Genomic DNA, 21,152 nt, shown 5'->3' on the forward strand with positions numbered 1-21,152 from the left:
ACGAAACCCGCAAATTCGTTTTCTTTCCATAAAAACTAAAAAAAGTTGGTTGCTAACATAATATTGTTACAATATGAATTTCACCACTAGGCTTTTAGTAAGTTAGGGTGCCAGCTATTTCACCATAGTTCGAGTGTTTTTTATGCTAAAAGTTGTATCTTCAAAAAAACAGGTTTTTAGCAACTATGGTGAAATAGACTTAAATAATTAATTCCCTTGTTGGTTATACCTTATTCCTGGGCCTCTATGGGGTACTTAAAATGGTGAGGGTTCAATTTGACCCCCCTTTTTCTATTTTAGTTTTAAAAAATACCCCCCCCCCCCCCTCCCAAAAAAAACATATAAACCTTCCCATGAGAAAATAAAATACGAAGAAGAACCATATCGGTTTAGCCGTTAGCGAGCTCCTTCGGTACAGACACACAGAGATCCTGTTACTTTTATATAAGTAAAACACCCAGCTAATATTGCTTGATTCACTTAATTCTACAAGAGATGCGATTGATAGATTTCGTTATGAAGCAGCAGTAGTTACTAATTTTAAATGTTATGGTTAAGATAGATTTATAACTGTTGAAAGTTTTATGTGTCTAAAATTGAACTTTCATTGCATGTTTGAATATGGAAACATTGAAGTTCAAAACAAGTTCAATATAAAATTTGTCATTCAACAGACCCTTAATAAACACACATAGACTTTCAATTGTCTTTTAAATCAAGAATTGTAATAGCTTGTGGTTTTTTTTATATATATGGACATAACTGCCCTTGTTGATATGATTGGTTACAGAATACGTGGATACTGTGACAGGGGAGTTTTGTCGACAATTTAGGTTGGCAATATAAAGGGCGAGCAAAAAAAATATGTAGATTTTAAAAATTCAAATTACGCTGCATGAGGTAATGGTAGACTAAAGGTATGAAAAATTTTTGAGAAAATTAGATTTGAAAATTTTAAGTTCAATTTTCATCCCCTAGGAGTTACTGAACACTCACGACAAGAAAAGCAAAGATTATTAATTTAAAATTTTTAACAAGTTTGCTTTTATAAAGGTTTTCATAAAACCACTCCTGAAGGGAGTTAATCACTGGCCATTTTTATCAGTTGCTTTGCTAAGGTCACGGAAATTCAGCCTTAAATAAATCATATATAGAGTGGTTTTATGAAAGACTTTATAAAAGCAAAGTTGTAAAAATTAAAAAGTGTGAATATTTGTTTTTCTTATCATGGATGAGTGTAAGCTCTTCGGGGCTGAAATTCGAACTTGAAATTTTCAAACTTAAATTTTTCAAAAATTAGATTTAGTTGGATTTTAAAATTAGCAAAAAGTGTTATTAGACCTATAATTACTGATACAATTGCAAAGTCATTTTTGCCTAACACTCAAATAAACTTTTTTCATCTGGCCGTGCAACATCCATTTTGAAAGATTCCAGCGCAGAAGTGTGTAGCGACAACTATTCGACAAGACAAATTCGTTGTCCTTACAGAGTATGGTATTCTAAACACTGTGTAAGACAATCCAGCACATAGGTTTTTGTAATTTAGGTTAGGATTTATGAACTTATATTTTTTACTTAAATAAGGTCCTATAATCCTGCGTTTATCCTATGTTGCGTTTGTTCTTAATGTTTGTTGAGAGGAATTGTTTGATATTTTCAATGTTAAAGTTGAATGTGAACTATTTTGATGAGTTTTGGGTTGATATTATTATTAAGTATATTAGTCTGTCTTATAACTGGTCAAAACTGGTAAGGAGTGTAGCTTCTCTTTAAGACAGCCATGATGGTTTAACTAGTAATGAGTTAGAAGCTTTTGAACATAGTTTTTTGTTCTAAATTCTATTTCTTTTTCTTCAAGTTCTTCCTGCGTTGTTTTTTTGATTCTTTTTTGTTTATTTACAAACCTTGTTTTGTGGCCCTATTTTTAAGCAATTCTGAAGAAAAAAACCCAGTTTGAATTATGGACAAAAAAAGGTAAATGCTTTGTTCTTGATATTTTTCTTTTTGAAACATTTTTTTAAAAGACTGAATGCTTCGATTCTCTTATAGACAAAGACCAAATTGTGTCAAAAATGATCCATGTGACGTCATAAAAATGAGTGATTATCCATCTCTCTTTTAGGGGTTTTCTTTCTTCTTCTCCTCTCATCTCCCTCATTTTTATGACGTCAAATGGATAATTTTTGACACAGTTTGGTCTTTGTCCCTTTATACTTTACCATCCTTGTTGATTTTGTTTTGATTAATGCTTTCCAACTCATTATCATTATCCATTTTAATGTTCTATTTGTGGTCATCATTATAAAACACCAGAGCGTACAGAAGCGTACAGAAGCGTACAGAAGTAGCGAACAACATTTTAAAACAATGATGACAACATCCATAAGTAGCGAAGCTCAAAAATTATGGATGGATATCCAGAAAAAATCAACTCTAGGGCAGTTTCATAAAAAACATTGACCTAAAAAAATCACGCAACCTTGTAAGATATAGTGAAAATCTAGGAACCGATCTAGCACCTCAACCAAAAGCAAATATTAATGAGACTTTGTGGGGATATGTAAATTGTAAACGTATTTAATTCCTAAAAATATTAGCCGTCTTTCTTGAATAGGAGAAAAGAAACTCATCAAAACTTAAAAATATAGGAATTGAACTAGCACCCCAAACAATGGACAAAACTCAATAAAACTTAATAAAAGTATGCCGAATATTAAGGTATTCAATCCATGAGAATTTCAGCCCTATCTTGAAAAGAAGTTGAGAAAATCATGAAAACTTAAAAATGTAGGAATCGATCTAGCACCCCAATTAATTGACGAATCTTAATGAATAAAAATATGAAGAATGTTAACATATTTAATCCCTGAAAATATCAGCCTTCTATCTTTTATAGGAGCCGAGAAAATCTCGTTTCCTTCACTTCGTGACTAACTTACAGACGGACGGACGGACGGACATTTCGAATTATAGAGTAGCTTCGCTACTAATAAATATCTATATTTGTGCACTGAATGATGCTGGATGTCTATTGTGCACGCCTCTTTATCGCACATAAATTTCTTCTCATGTACATAGGACGTTCAAGCTTTTTTTTAGACTTGCAAATCCATCCCAAAATCTAATTGCTTTATACAAATCCTAGCGGCTGTGCCCCTAGAGGCCTCTAGGGGAACTTGAGGAGGCTGGAGTTGAATCCCAAGACTCAAAAATAGATTTTTAAAAAGTAAGGAAAAATTCTCCCCTCCAAAAAAACTTCACATTTTTTTAATTTTTGGGGGGAGGGTGGTGTAATTTTTTTTAGGGTCGATTTCTACCATAACAAGATTGAAATCGATACACCAATTCGAATATGCCTAAATCAACGATAAGGGCCATCTAGTACGGTCAGACATACGGACCTACCCTTGTTATTTGTTTATAGGAAAGCTTATCTTTAAAAAAAAGAAATTCGAATGCACTTTGCATTTCGTGTTCTCAATACCCTTAAATTCATTTCACAATTTATCATTAGAGACATAATTATAGGTTTTTAAATCATCAAAATGAAATTTTTTATAGTAATAATGACATGGTTTTTATGTAGTTATTCTCCAAGACACAGTATATTTTTACATTTTAGATGGCTAAAAAATGAGAAAAAATTAATTTCATAATTTTAACGCGGTCAAAATTAAGGTTTTTAACATATATTCCAATTGAGCTGACTAATACCTGATCATAGGAAGCTATATATATATATTTTTAGATTTCCAGGAATAAAAAAAACACTGTGCTTTACATGATCAGTAAACCCTCCGCTTGTTGATTCAAAATCAGTGTAGTTGAAAATCCTTATATTAATCCTTATATTAAAGTAACAGGATGTCTATATGTCTTTGTGTAGCGAAGGATCACGATTACCGTTAAACGATATGGTTCTCAATCACATTAAATCTTCTTATAGAGGTATTGCTATTACTATTTTGAGGGAGGAGATAGTGGACCTATAAGTTCCCCAGAGGCCTCTAAGACGTATCTTTAAGTTTACATAAGATATTAAATAAGATTTATTAAATTCTGAATGTATAGATTCTTTTCATTTTTACAACTCAAAATACAAGTAAAAACAACACACATTGTTTAGATAAATATATTTATTGAATAGATTTGGAATAATAAGATTCTTAAAACTACATGAAAAGATTAGACAATACAATAAATAACAATTGATAAAAAGATATTTTACATAGAATTAAAGATTTTAGATAAAGAAAAATTACTTTTTTAAAGGCGCATAATCTTCAAGTCTTGCTGTTTATTAAATTAAGTAGAATGTTTAACTATATGTATATTATACGTCAATCTGTCAATTTGAAGCTTAGGATCTCAATAACCGCTTTCTATAAATGTTGGGAGAAAAGCCCCCACTTCCCTAACTAAAAAGTTTTACAGTAAAAATTAAATCAAATGTTACGTAGAAACGAATGAACATTCTAACATATAGTTAAACAGTTGCTACGCTTTTTGAAACTATATACAAATAAACCCATGATTTATTCAGTGTAAAAATAGAATGTATGAAGTTTAAATATTCCCAATTTATCAAAGATAATTTCAATAATTAGAATGATGAAGGCCAAGGCAACTCCCACAGCTATACACACAAACAGAAATATACAGCTCTGAAATTTAAAAAAGATATGTTTATAGAAAAATTAGGAATAATCTCTTTCGTGGCAACGCCCCTTAAGGGGCGATTCGTCGTATTTTTAAAATGGCTTTTTATAGGCTATTTTAGGTTAGGTTATATTTGGTTAGGTGATTGCCCAATAGGGTTAGGCATTTGGCCCCGCAGGGTTAGAGCCCCCCGCAGGGGCTAGAAATATTAGAAAACCTACTGTGTAAAATACGAAGATTCGCCCCATAAGGTGCGTTTCCACGAAAGGGACTATACCCGAAAAATCTAGGAACATCTAAATAACAATAAATTGTAATGAATTTTTATTTTTATTTAATGAAAGTTAAGAGAAACTATTTTCTATATATATTCTATACAGGTATCTTTAGGGATAAGACAATAGACGATAAATCGATACACATCTCCAATGATGATAAACAAAATTACCAATTATGTAGACAAATATTATTGGTAATAATAAAGTTTTGGACAATTTAATTTGGAACTGATCAATCAAAATAATAATACCCAAAGTTTTGCAGCTAACGAATAAGATAATGTGGATATAAAATTTTGGGCCAAGCTCAATATCCCCGTTTTTGGTAATGCTTTAAAAGTATGAATAATAATCAAATTAACCCCGGCCCTAGGAATATCATATTCTCAATTAAATTTGTTAAAAGTCAACGATACTAATTGGTTGATTTAATTAAAATACCCGATAAATCAATTATTTCTTTAAAAGCTTAAAAATCAAATTAAAATAAAAATTAAATGAATCTTACGTGCGTCATATTTTCTCTCTTTTTTAATACGCTCTCACTTCAGAGAATAATATTTATTTAAATTTTATTTATTAAAAGTAAATCTTCAGCTTTTTTGGACGCAAAGCAATCATACAATATGAAGGAGTTTGTATATTTGCCTGCCTGAAAGAGAGTCGTTTTGGTCGTATTTCTGGCAAAAAGAGGGGGGTTTAAGGGGTGATTATCAAATAGTTACGGTTTTCTTGCAATGAAACCATACAATTATGAACCAATTGTCAGTATGTCCATTATTTATTTTATCAGCTTCTCTAGTATTGGACATAAACGTCTTTAATTACACTTCTTTTGTGACGTAACACAAGTATTAGTGTTACATAAAAACAAACAAAGGAAATCTTTTTTAGCCTTTAAAAATAACCAAAAACAAAATTAGCAACAAAAGAGAACGCTTATGCAATAGGATTTGAAAAATTTTTTTTTAGATAAGATAAAAGAATATCAAATAGACATAAACGAAAAAGTTACATAAAAGCTAGGACTTCCAAACTTTTTTATAAGTATATTTTTTGGGGCGTAAATTAAGAAATTTTAAGCTTAAAATTTGACTCTATGCATAAAAGCAAAGTCATTGGAACACTTTTGCCTTTTAGTATTACCATAACGAGAAATTTTATTCTGTAGGGACAATCCTATTACTATGCCACTGGACAGACCAACCATAGAGTATGTCTTGTTTCAAACGTTCTTAGTTATAGTACGTATAAGTAGTACACCCGCCTATACCCACCCTTTGCACGCTTATATTATCATACTTCATACGTTTTTGTTTGTATAATGCCAATTATTAAAGATATTTATCAACATATCTTCTTTTATGTATTAATTCATTATTGAACAATTTCTCTGAAAGTTCCTTTTCAAGCACAAGTCCCCCCCCCCCTTGATTTTGAAATCAATTGAAAACAAAGGAGATAGTTTATCCCCACTACTTCTGTTTAATATTATCTAAAAAAAATAAGGGAAGGGAGGTTTCAGTGCTCGATATACACTTTAAGGGTAAATACCAACAAATTAATTTTCTAAAATATTTACCGCAAGATTAAGTACAAGATCAAGTCCCTGGCATTCTTTCATAGCTCCACTAAAATATTAAAAGAATAATTATTCTATGAAATTTTTTTTTTCAATTTGAGAGGTTTCGTGATAATTAAATAGTATTTCTTTTAGACTTTTATGTAGCTTTTGATTATTTGAAGAAAAACCTAAAAAACTGTTTTTATTGTTGATACTTTTAACTAGTTCATTAATTAGCGAAATCTAGGTATCATGAAAAGACAATCACGAAACCTTTAAATGAAAAAAAGTATTTATATTTTTAATGTATTACCAACTGGCCGATGGACCAAGTATTAATATATGTATGTATACAAAATTAAGGAAACTTGTACCTAAAATTTCACCTGTCTATCTTAAATTACAACCGAGCATTACTCTTACCATTAAGGACAGATGGACAGACAAAGTGAATTATGGAGTAGCTTTGCTATGACTAACGGACTTACTTTCCCTCGTCTTTTGTTACAATACTGACAACTCCGCTCTCATGCATAGTTCCCAGTTGATTTCTAAACAGATATATAAACATGTTCTTTTATTCGTTGGCATAAATCATTAGGTTCTTTATTTTTAATTTGTTGGTACAAAATAGCAGTGTACAAACATTTCCACCAAAAATAATCCGGGTTAATTACTGAAGAAATAAATATATTATATTTTCCTCTGATTAACCTAGGGAAGAAGAAGACATTGGGATTGCAAATTAAACTGGTTCCTGAAGTTTCATGCCATTTCCTTTAATATATTGGTTGGTACATACTAGCCGTGTACAAACTTTCAAACAAAATTTTTTAAACTGTACAAAGGGTAAACTTTGCTTTCATAACTGTAGTAAATGTAGCCTAAAACTTTGGTATGTTGTTTGTTGAAGCACATCTTATGGACAAAAAATCCATATTTGTATATTCAAAAATAATTGATAGTTTAGCTTTGCATATTTTTAGATTTTTCTATGCTATTAAAGAAGGAAAACATTCTTTATTTATTAACTAAAATATATTTTTTTAAGATGCATTTTTTCTTTTCTTTATTGTTTTTCTTCATTACAAACAAAATATTTGATTTAAAATGATTAACATTTACGTACAAACTTTTTTAGGCGTAATAAAATAGTGATTAAGCACAAATATCATGAAAACCAAATACCATGTTCATAATCAAATAGATAAAATTTAACAATAAATGTCAAAATAGCCTTAAAGTTAAACCCATTGTGATGCTTTGACATTTGTTTTGAAATGAAGAATTGTAATATGCAGTTCAGGTTTAGATTTGTAGCTGGATTTTAAGATTGTAAAAAATGATTTCCCTGGTGCTTACAGGCGGCTGATGAGCGACTGCCGAGCCCTGTATTTAATACTTACTTAAACATTTGTGTAAAAGGTGAATTTTTCTGAAGATACATTCCAATTTGATTCTGAGATTCCAACAGGGGATCGTTGGGCACTATTTCTATCAGACAGGGGTTGTTGTCTGAAAATAAACAAGGATAATTATATTAATTTTCATGAGTAGCGCAGCAATGGTAAGCATAAATTTTCCAAATTGATTTTAGGACTTTAAAGAGAAAGACTAAACTACATAACTTTTGTGTCACTTTAGAGGAAGACGATTCCCTTTTCTCCCATCTCTTTTGAAGAGATTTTCTCCCCCCTTCCCTTTTTTTCCCCTTTATATGACGTCATATAGAAATTGTCTTCCTCAAAAGTGACACAAAAGTTATGTAGTTTAGTCTTTCTCACTTTAAATGTAGAGCTATTTTTATTAGGCAGGATTTACAGTGTGAAAAAAAGAATTATTATTCAGTATGGCTTTGAAACCGATTATTTTCTGCTGGATTAGAACCAGTTCTCAGTCATATTGAACAATCGTATGTCGTATCAAATTATAGACAATTTTCTACGAATAATAAATAAAATTAAAATCATGAAAACAAAACTGGAAATAATCATACACTTTTTCATATATAATATCATAATAATAATAACAATAATAATAATATTACTCTGAGACTCATATGTGAAATATTTAGAAAATAAAATTTCGCGATAGGTGCATTAAAGACTAGCAGTTAGAAGGAAAATATTCTTATTTCTTACAAAAACTGTTGTAACTTGTATTTTTGGATTTGATGTGTCAAAAGTTTTCTAGAGTTATGAAATTAATTTGAGTTAGAGATTGCGAGATTTTAATTTTTAATCAGTTTCTTATAGAAGTTTTCATAATTGAACAAAATAAAAAGATTTTGATGTTAAACATCTTTTTGAATTGTTGTTGAGAAGTGAAGTAATATATAATTATAATTTGTATGTTTGTCAATCTTTATTGAATGAATGGATATAGAATATGTGAATATTGTGACAAGAGAATTTTTTCGTCAATTAAGGCTGATAATATAGTCCTCAGATGTTAGTCAATGGTCTATGGTCATGGTAGGGGTTGGGGTGAAGTCATAATAGAAGGATTGGAGAGGGGTGGGGTATCCTTATATCAGCCAGCTTGTAGAAACACTACATCAGAGTATGTGAGAATCTTAATATCCACGTATTCCATATTAAATCTAGTATGTTAGCAAATATTAGATTAAATTATCAGCTATTTAACATAAGGCATTTTATTTTTTTGTGTTCAAATTTTAACAAAAACAACATAGACAGTCGGATTGCTTCTCTGAAAAACTCTACACTAATGGGCATATTTTTCTTATTTTATATTACTTATAAATAGAACTTACTTTTATATGTAAAAGCTATTTCTCCAAAAGTAAGTACAACATAATTATCCTAAAACAAAAAAATGAATTAAAACAAAGAAATAATTTTTATTTAATAGCAAAACCAAAATTTAGGTGCTTTGTCTCAAAGTGACTGTTGACCCCTCTTCCCTCTTATACTTTTATAGGATTTGAAAATAAGGGGAAGGGTTTGTCTTTTCAGACTAACCCAGGGCGTAGGGGAGGGGACAATGGATCGAATATTCAATTTTTAGGAGTCTCAGACTTTGGGTACTGGCTTAAAGGGAGTTTGGGTACTAGCGCATGAAATGCCGCTACTTGCTGTGTTAGTTTTGAATATAGCAGACGAGTATCAATTTGTGTATGATATGGCTGGTTTAAAAAAAAATTCTCTAAAAACTATCATTTCATAGATAAAAACTTTCTTGTGATATTTGTGTAATAAACATTCCAAGAACCCTAATTTAACAACCTAAATTTAATTCTTGTTTATAGTGGCATTTAAAATCTAGAAATATGGGTTGAACGAGTTCCAGAGAGATTTTTCTAGTAATTAATTACAGAATGGTTATGTCAGTCTGATATACTGGTAATCTAATTTTCAAATGGTTGCTTTACCCTTTACAATTTCCTCCAAATTTTCTGCATTAATCTGGATTTCATGGCCTTTCTTTGAAAACTCTTAAATTGAATTAATTTCCCATTGTCCCCTCCCTTACTCCCTAACCATGCGAACAACTAATTCCTCATTCTAATCAGTGGACGAGTATTATCTTAAAATGGTTCAACTATTGAAACCTTCAGGGCAGCAATGGTAGATTCTTCAGTCTGTTGAACAACTCCATATTCTTTTCCAACAACCTTCGTATTCCAAATATCTTTGTAATGGTCTCCCTGAATAGTATTACAGTAATATGGGTCAGAAAAAAGTAACAGGATGTATGTGAATTTATGTGCATGCTTGTCTGTGTGTACTGAAGGATCCTGATAACTGCTAAACTGATATGGTTTACCTTAACAGGGTAGCTTCTCATAGGTCCCGGGAAGGTTTATAACTATTTCGGGGGAGGGTACCACCACCCTCCTTAAAGAAATTAACAGAATGTGTGTGAGTCTATGTGTGTTATTGTCTGTGTGTACCAAAGGATCCTGATAACCGCTGAACCGTTATGTTTCTCCTTTTTAGTGAAGCTTCTTTTTGTTCCTTGGAAGATTCATAACTGTTTCGGGGGAGGGTACCACCACCCTTCTTAACCTTTTCTTTATAAAACTACTTAACTAAGGTGCCCCAGAGGCCTCAGTTAAAATTAAAAGGCACTATTAAACCTGGATTAATTATCTTTACTTTCAATATCAATGTTTTTTTAGATTATATGGACTTAAATTTAAGAATTTATTAATAATCGACAGCTATAAGACAAGCAATGTAATCTCTTTATAAAAGAAGCAGGGTCTTTGTACTGAAAGGTCTAACTGAATTCTGGCTCCCCTTCACAGTGAAGCTTATTATTAAAATTGTACACTTACATCTCCAGCAAACTCGAAGAGGGTGACATAAAAGGTTCCTTTAGGCAGTGACAGAAGCATGTCATTCTCTAAATAAAAATAATAGTTCTAAGAGCGCAGCTAAACTACAACAACGATATAACGTCCATACTTCCGTCTACTCGTCTATGCCTGGATTTGAGAAATTGACTAAAAAAGTTGCATATGTTAAATTTGGGTATTTTTAGTAAATTTATTTATAATAATTCAACAATCAATACAAATCTATTTTTCTTTTTTTTACCTTGAATATCCTCAAGTCTCAGGATTGGCATTTTTATTTCTTTCCTGAAATATATTTGCATTTTATATTTTGCATGAATTTTAGATAGGCTATGCTTGCAATATTTGCTTGATAAGAAAAGTTGTAAGCTTAGAATTATAAATTTCCAAAGTAAAATATCCAGTTAGAATATTGGAAATACCAACAATAACTGCTTATAGAGGAGCTGCACTACTCTATAACTTACTTGGTAAGAGAGGTAGTTAGTTCAGCATTATAAGTTTCCACAGCAAAATATCCAGTAAGGATAAATGTGAACATGGCAAATTTCCACACATATTTGTACCTGATAAAAGGACAATTAGTATATCAACAATAGACAAATGTCAGAAATAGTCTGTGATGTCAATAAATCACTAATAATGTCAATTGGTAGTTGAGTTATCTTTTAAATTAGTCTGTAATGCAATGGGGAAATTGGGATTTTCTTTGCTGATATTCTAGATAGACGCCGGAATTTTTTTTTATCCTATAACAACAAGCATCCAGTATGTAATTTACTTTGTCAGTATGCTATCTACTCTTTTCCTTTTCCGCATATCATTATCCATCAATGATTTTTCGCTTCACTATTTATGGGTGTTTTCATCCTTGTTTTATAATTTAAGCACTATTTTTTGGCATCATCTAGTACAATAGTATGATGTTATTGCTATCATATAAGAATCTAATAAAACACTTTCACTAGCCGAAAAGTTAAGGTAATAGACAATATATCTTTTTTGAGATGCAAATGAAAAAAGGTCATAAATTATATTACTTTTTTAACGTCCTATCTATGTATATTATCATCCTTGTAATACAATAATGGCTTTATAAACCTCCATATTTAATTGTCATTGAATTGTCAACAATATTGGATCAATATTTCAATTATTTGACTTTAATAACATTGTTCTTGAAATTGGCCTGCTGCAGACAGGTACATGAATAGATTATTGTATATTAGAATAGCAACTAATTTCTATCTTTTATAGATCTTGTAAATGAGAAGTGGTGTCTTTGTTGATTAGATTTGCTCTTAACTGTTAGCCTTGATCGCAATGTTTTAACTATTAGAATTGTCATATCTAGTTAAGGTTTGGTATATGTGTTCCTGTAACATTAACCCTTAACGGTCGGGGGGGGGGGCGTTGAACGGTTTTTTCTATCTCATTTTCTGTGTGTGAAAGATAAAGAGCCCAAACTGCGTGACTTTTTAAGTTTGGGTATGACACATAAACGAGAGTTGGAATTTTTTGAATATCTCCATCCTGGCGGGCACAGAATGCCAGCAAACCTGGCAGGGTCATCCAGGTAAAGAGCAAAAATATTTTTTTGACTGAAAAAAAGCATTTTATCTTACCAAAATACTAAAATATCCTCTAGTAGTACATCCTCATATTAAATACAGGTGTTCAAGTCAATTTCAGGTTCCAGGTATGATCCTGCAGGTCCTGATCCTCCAGGTCTCCAGAAATCATTAAATGGCTCCTGTGGCCGCAATTTTTGACTTAGAGACTTCAAATTTTAAACTTAAGCTTTTCTTACATGTCTACATAACGTATTAAAATTTCATAAAGATCCGCCGCCGTTTACCTGCCGACCGCCGACTGCGGCGGCTGGCAGCTGCCAAGTACAGCTTAGGCCGCTGAAATTTATATTTTGATATTTGAAATATAAAATTTACATAAAGATTAACATTTTCTGCAAAAAAAATTTTATTCTAGCTTCAAAAATAAAAAAATTACAGCCGTTTGAAATTTTTAAGTAAAAAAGGACCTAAAAACAAAGGTTGTTAAATAAAAGGGTGAAGGAAGCGAAAATTTACCTTGACTTACTTAAGGTCGGAAATTCATCATAACACAGGGGACTTACACAAAAAATTTTAGCCCTCTAGCTCTAATTTTAACTGAGATAACATGGGGGGGGGCGTTGAACGCCTCCCCCCCCCCCCCCCCCCCCCGACTGATTAAGGTGCGGCAAGGGGCCCGACTGTAAGGGGTTAAGGAATAATCTTTAGCCAAAAATTCTCTATTTAAAAAAGTAAAAAAAAATTATTAGTCCACAATTATAGTACTTTTCCTCTCCAATACTCGGTTCTTATATTCTTTATTCATAAAAAGAACTATGCTGTAAAAGTTCATGAAATAATTACTTTGGAATTTTGATTACAGACACCTAGTACACCAAGAATGTACAAAGTTTAAATTGTACAATACTACTTAACTACTTAAATAACTACTTAAATACTGCTTTTGCAATTTCATTCCTTTGCATTTTGTTTTAAAAATCTTTTTGTTTAGAACGTTTTCCTAATCAAACCTTTTTAATATATCATTAAAGCTCGAGAAAAGCCCATATGTACATAAAATGCACTGTAGAAAATATGAACCTTGATTTACCACCCATCAATATATACCGTCTGTCAGCTTTTTTACTGGTTCAAACAGCCAAAAATTATTAAAAATAAAACAGTACCTTATTTCTTCCAGCATATAATTGTCTTTTGTGGACATAGTTCTGATAGAGAATGCAATATTATCCAGTCCTATAGCCAACACATTCCAAACTGTTAACTCTTGCTTGGAATCCCTTATTTATATTACATTTAACTTTAAGAAAAACATTTAAAAAAGGACAAATTATTGGAATAAAGAATAAGACATATTGCAATGAAGGATAAAAGTCCTTTTGTTGCGTAAAGTTTATTACAATTTGTTTAACTGTAAATTCTAGATTTGTTTAGTTTTAAAACGTTAAATGCATTTTTACAACAATCAAAAAAGCCAATTATATTTTTTGGACATTCCTTTCTGAGTAGCTGCGCTTCTTAAAAAAGAGAAGTGTAAAGTTGTTTGATTAAGAAGAATTAATATCTAACTAACTAGGAACCAGGAATATTATGGATATTGTTTGATTAAGAATAATTAATATCTAACTAACTAGGAACCAGGGATATTATGGATATTGTTTGATTAAGAAGAATTAATATCTAACTAACTAGGAACCAGGAATATTATGGATATTGTTTGATTAAGAAGATTTAATATCTAACTAACTAGGAACCAGGGATATTATGGATATTGTTTTATTAAGAAGAATTAATATCTAACTAACTAGGAACCAGGGCTTTATGGATATTGATTGATTAGGAATAATTAATATCTAACTAACTAGGAACCAGGGATATTATGGATATTGATTGATTAGGAATAATTAATATCTAACTAACTAGGAACCAGGAATATTATGGATATTGTTTGATTAAGAATAATTAATATCTAACTAACTAGGAACCAGGGATATTATGGATATTGTTTGATTAAGAATAATTAATATCTAACTAACTAGGAACCAGGAATATTATGGATATTGATTGATTAGGAATAATTAATATCTAACTAACTAAGAACCAGGGATATTATGGATATTGTTTAATTAAGAAGAATTAATATCTAACTAACTAGGAACCAGGGATATTATGGATATTGATTGATTAGATATAATTAATATATAACTAACTAGGAACCAGGGATATTATGGATATTGATTGATTAGGAATAATTAATATCTAACTAACTAGGAACCAGGAATATTATGGATATTGTTTGATTAAGAATAATTAATATCTAACTAACTAGGAACCAGGGATATTATGGATATTGTTTGATTAAGAATAATTAATATCTAACTAACTAGGAACCAGGGATATTATGGATATTGATTGATTAGGAATAATTAATATCTAACTAACTGGGAACCAGGGATATTATGGATATTGATTGATTAGGAATAATTAATATCTAACTAACTAGGAACCAGGAATATTATGGATATTGTTTGATTAAGAATAATTAATATCTAACTAACTAATAACCAGGGATATTATGGATATTGTTTAATTAAGAAGAATTAATATCTAACTAACTAGGAACCAGGGATATTATGGATATTGATTGATTAGGAATAATTAATATCTAACTAACTAGGAACCAGGGATATTATGGATATTGATTGATTAGGAATAATTAATATCTAACTAACTAGGAACCAGGAATATTATGGATATTGTTTGATTAAGAATAATTAATATCTAACTAACTAGGAACCAGGGATATTATGGAAATTGTTTGATTAAGAATAATTAATATCTAACTAACTAGGTACGAGGGATATTATGAATATTGATTGATTAGGAATAATTAATATCTAACTAACTAGGAACCAGGAATATTATGGATATTGTTTGATTAAGAATAATTAATATCTAACTAACTAGGAACCAGGGATATTATGGATATTGTTTGATTAAGAAGATTTAATATCTAACTAACTAGGAACCAGGGATATTATGGATATTGTTTTATTAAGAAGAATTAATATCTAACTAACTAGGAACCAGGGCTTTATGGATATTGATTGATTAGGAATAATTAATATCTAACTAACTAGGAACCAGGGATATTATGGATATTGATTGATTAGGAATAATTAATATCTAACTAACTAGGAACCAGGAATATTATGGATATTGTTTGATTAAGAATAATTAATATCTAACTAACTAAGAACCAGGGATAATATGGATATTGTTTAATTAAGAAGAATTAATATCTAACTAACTAGGAACCAGGGATATTATGGATATTGATTGATTAGATATAATTAATATATAACTAACTAGGAACCAGGGATATTATGGATATTGATTGATTAGGAATAATTAATATCTAACTAACTAGGAACCAGGAATATTATGGATATTGTTTGATTAAGAATAATTAATATCTAACTAACTAGGAACCAGGGATATTATGGATATTGTTTGATTAAGAATAATTAATATCTAACTAACTAGGAACCAGGGATATTATGGATATTGATTGATTAGGAATAATTAATATCTAACTAACTAGGAACCAGGGATATTATGGATATTGATTGATTAGGAATAATTAATATCTAACTAACTGGGAACCAGGGATATTATGGATATTGATTGATTAGGAATAATTAATATCTAACTAACTAGGAACCAGGAATATTATGGATATTGTTTGATTAAGAATAATTAATATCTAACTAACTAGGAACCAGGGATATTATGGATATTGTTTGATTAAGAATAATTAATATCTAACTAACTAGGAACCAGGGATATTATGGATATTGATTGATTAGGAATAATTAATATCTAACTAACTAGGAACCAGGGATATTATGGATATTGATTGATTAGGAATAATTAATATCTAACTAACTGGGAACCAGGGATATTATGGATATTGATTGATTAGGAATAATTAATATCTAACTAACTAGGAACCAGGAATATTATGGATATTGTTTGATTAAGAATAATTAATATCTAACTAACTAATAACCAGGGATATTATGGATATTGTTTAATTAAGAAGAATTAATATCTAACTAACTAGGAACCAGGGATATTATGGATATTGATTGATTAGGAATAATTAATATCTAACTAACTAGGAACCAGGGATATTATGGATATTGATTGATTAGGAATAATTAATATCTAACTAACTAGGAACCAGGAATATTATGGATATTGTTTGATTAAGAATAATTAATATCTAACTAACTAAGAACCAGGGATATTATGGATATTGTTTAATTAAGAAGAATTAATATCTAACTAACTAGGAACCAGGGATATTATGGATATTGATTGATTAGATATAATTAATATATAACTAACTAGGAACCAGGGATATTATGGATATTGATTGATTAGGAATAATTAATATCTAACTAACTAGGAACCAGGAATATTATGGATATTGTTTGATTAAGAATAATTAATATCTAACTAACTAGGAACCAGGGATATTATGGATATTGTTTGATTAAGAATAATTAATATCTAACTAACTAGGAACCAGGGATATTATGGATATTGATTGATTAGGAATAATTAATATCTAACTAACTAGGAACCAGGGATATTATGGATATTGATTGATTAGGAATAATTAATATCTAACTAACTGGGAACCAGGGATATTATGGATATTGATTGATTAGGAATAATTAATATCTAACTAACTAGGAACCAGGAATATTATGGATATTGTTTGATTAAGAATAATTAATATCTAACTAACTAGGAACCAGGGATATTATGGATATTGTTTGATTAAGAATAATTAATATCTAACTAACTAGGAACCAGGGATATTATGGATATTGATTGATTAGGAATAATTAATATCTAACTAACTAGGAACCAGGGATATTATGGATATTGATTGATTAGGAATAATTAATATCTAACTAACTGGGAACCAGGGATATTATGGATATTGATTGATTAGGAATAATTAATATCTAACTAACTAGGAACCAGGAATATTATGGATATTGTTTGATTAAGAATAATTAATATCTAACTAACTAATAACCAGGGATATTATGGATATTGTTTAATTAAGAAGAATTAATATCTAACTAACTAGGAACCAGGGATATTATGGATATTGATTGATTAGGAATAATTAATATCTAACTAACTAGGAACCAGGGATATTATGGATATTGATTGATTAGGAATAATTAATATCTAACTAACTAGGAACCAGGAATATTATGGATATTGTTTGATTAAGAATAATTAATATCTAACTAACTAAGAACCAGGGATATTATGGATATTGTTTAATTAAGAAGAATTAATATCTAACTAACTAGGAACCAGGGATATTATGGATATTGATTGATTAGGAATAATTAATATCTAACTAACTAGGAACCAGGAATATTATGGATATTGTTTGATTAAGAATAATTAATATCTAACTAACTAGGAACCAGGGATATTATGGATATTGTTTGATTAAGAATAATTAATATCTAACTAACTAATAACCAGGGATATTATGGATATTGTTTAATTAAGAAGAATTAATATCTAACTAACTAGGAACCAGGGATATTATGGATATTGATTGATTAGGAATAATTAATATCTAACTAACTAGGAACCAGGGATATTATGGATATTGATTGATTAGGAATAATTAATATCTAACTAACTAGGAACCAGGAATATTATGGATATTGTTTGATTAAGAATAATTAATATCTAACTAACTAAGAACCAGGGATATTATGGATATTGTTTAATTAAGAAGAATTAATATCTAACTAACTAGGAACCAGGGATATTATGGATATTGATTGATTAGGAATAATTAATATCTAACTAACTAGGAACCAGGAATATTATGGATATTGTTTGATTAAGAATAATTAATATCTAACTAACTAGGAACCAGGGATATTATGGATATTGTTTGATTAAGAATAATTAATATCTAACTAACTAGGAACCAGGGATATTATGGATATTGATTGATTAGGAATAATTAATATCTAACTAACTGGGAACCAGGGATATTATGGATATTGATTGATTAGGAATAATTAATATCTAACTAACTAGGAACCAGGAATATTATGGATATTGTTTGATTAAGAATAATTAATATCTAACTAACTAATAACCAGGGATATTATGGATATTGTTTAATTAAGAAGAATTAATATCTAACTAACTAGGAACCAGGGATATTATGGATATTGATTGATTAGGAATAATTAATATCTAACTAACTAGGAACCAGGGATATTATGGATATTGATTGATTAGGAATAATTAATATCTAACTAACTAGGAACCAGGAATATTATGGATATTGTTTGATTAAGAATAATTAATATCTAACTAACTAGGAACCAGGGATATTATGGAAATTGTTTGATTAAGAATAATTAATATCTAACTAACTAGGTACGAGGGATATTATGAATATTGATTGATTAGGAATAATTAATATCTAACTAACTAGGAACCAGGAATATTATGGATATTGTTTGATTAAGAATAATTAATATCTAACTAACTAGGAACCAGGGATATTATGGATATTGTTTGATTAAGAAGATTTAATATCTAACTAACTAGGAACCAGGGATATTATGGATATTGTTTTATTAAGAAGAATTAATATCTAACTAACTAGGAACCAGGGCTTTATGGATATTGATTGATTAGGAATAATTAATATCTAACTAACTAGGAACCAGGGATATTATGGATATTGATTGATTAGGAATAATTAATATCTAACTAACTAGGAACCAGGAATATTATGGATATTGTTTGATTAAGAATAATTAATATCTAACTAACTAAGAACCAGGGATATTATGGATATTGTTTAATTAAGAAGAATTAATATCTAACTAACTAGGAACCAGGGATATTATGGATATTGATTGATTAGATATAATTAATATATAACTAACTAGGAACCAGGGATATTATGGATATTGATTGATTAGGAATAATTAATATCTAACTAACTAGGAACCAGGAATATTATGGATATTGTTTGATTAAGAATAATTAATATCTAACTAACTAGGAACCAGGGATATTATGGATATTGTTTGATTAAGAATAATTAATATCTAACTAACTAGGAACCAGGGATATTATGGATATTGATTGATTAGGAATAATTAATATCTAACTAACTAGGAACCAGGGATATTATGGATATTGATTGATTAGGAATAATTAATATCTAACTAACTGGGAACCAGGGATATTATGGATATTGATTGATTAGGAATAATTAATATCTAACTAACTAGGAACCAGGAATATTATGGATATTGTTTGATTAAGAATAATTAATATCTAACTAACTAGGAACCAGGGATATTATGGATATTGTTTGATTAAGAATAATTAATATCTAACTAACTAGGAACCAGGGATATTATGGATATTGATTGATTAGGAATAATTAATATCTAACTAACTAGGAACCAGGGATATTAAGGATATTGATTGATTAGGAATAATTAATATCTAACTAACTGGGAACCAGGGATATTATGGATATTGATTGATTAGGAATAATTAATATCTAACTAACTAGGAACCAGGAATATTATGGATATTGTTTGATTAAGAATAATTAATATCTAACTAACTAATAACCAGGGATATTATGGATATTGTTTAATTAAGAAGAATTAATATCTAACTAACTAGGAACCAGGGATATTATGGATATTGATTGATTAGGAATAATTAATATCTAACTAACTAGGAACCAGGGATATTATGGATATTGATTGATTAGGAATAATTAATATCTAACTAACTAGGAACCAGGAATATTATGGATATTGTTTGATTAAGAATTATTAATATCTAACTAACTAAGAACCAGGGATATTATGGATATTGTTTAATTAAGAAGAATTAATATCTAACTAACTAGGAACCAGGGATATTATGGATATTGATTGATTAGATATAATTAATATATAACTAACTAGGAACCAGGGATATTATGGATATTGATTGATTAGGAATAATTAATATCTAACTAACTAGGAACCAGGAATATTATGGATATTGTTTGATTAAGAATAATTAATATCTAACTAACTAGGAACCAGGGATATTATGGATATTGTTTGATTAAGAATAATTAATATCTAACTAACTAGGAACCAGGGATATTATGGATATTGATTGATTAGGAATAATTAATATCTAACTAACTAGGAACCAGGGATATTATGGATATTGATTGATTAGGAATAATTAATATCTAACTAACTGGGAACCAGGGATATTATGGATATTGATTGATTAGGAATAATTAATATCTAACTAACTAGGAACCAGGAATATTATGGATATTGTTTGATTAAGAATAATTAATATCTAACTAACTAGGAACCAGGGATATTATGGATATTGTTTGATTAAGAATAATTAATATCTAACTAACTAGGAACCAGGGATATTATGGATATTGATTGATTAGGAATAATTAATATCTAACTAACTAGGAACCAGGGATATTATGGATATTGATTGATTAGGAATAATTAATATCTAACTAACTGGGAACCAGGGATATTATGGATATTGATTGATTAGGAATAATTAATATCTAACTAACTAGGAACCAGGAATATTATGGATATTGTTTGATTAAGAATAATTAA

At 29.4% G+C, this 21,152-nt stretch overlaps 2 protein-coding genes across 11 annotated transcripts in view; one reads left to right on the plus strand and one right to left on the minus strand.

Moving 5' to 3' along the window:
• LOC145314526 (uncharacterized) overlaps positions 1-21,152 on the plus strand; it is a 330,684-nt gene that overhangs the window by 62,350 nt on the left and 247,182 nt on the right. The gene's annotated exons all lie outside the window — the stretch shown is intronic.
• LOC145314522 (uncharacterized) lies at positions 4,130-13,680 on the minus strand. The gene is made up of 10 exons (XM_080154457.1): positions 13,569-13,680; positions 11,296-11,394; positions 11,070-11,113; positions 10,808-10,875; positions 10,079-10,174; positions 9,281-9,329; positions 7,911-8,019; positions 6,993-7,055; positions 6,523-6,571; positions 4,130-4,667 (listed from the first exon to the last, which is right to left on the minus strand). Exons 1-10 carry the CDS (start codon positions 13,604-13,606, stop codon positions 4,539-4,541), a joined length of 744 nt encoding a protein of 247 aa, XP_080010583.1. The 5' UTR covers positions 13,607-13,680; the 3' UTR covers positions 4,130-4,538.

This window comes from Acartia tonsa, chromosome 3 (genome assembly GCF_053477335.1).
Source record: "Acartia tonsa isolate MP-2025a chromosome 3, ASM5347733v1, whole genome shotgun sequence".
In the NCBI taxonomy this organism is placed as follows: domain Eukaryota; kingdom Metazoa; phylum Arthropoda; class Copepoda; order Calanoida; family Acartiidae; genus Acartia; species Acartia tonsa.

Coding starts and splice junctions, on each gene's coding strand:
- LOC145314522 (XM_080154457.1), bottom strand. CDS start 13,606: ATGTCCACAAAAGACAATTATATGCTGGAAGAAATAAG. Junction 11,114..11,295: donor CTAACTACCTCTCTTACCAA/GTAAGTTATAGA, acceptor AATATATTTCAG/GAAAGAAATAAAAATGCCAA. Junction 10,876..11,069: donor GAGACTTGAGGATATTCAAG/GTAAAAAAAAGA, acceptor ATTTTTATTTAG/AGAATGACATGCTTCTGTCA.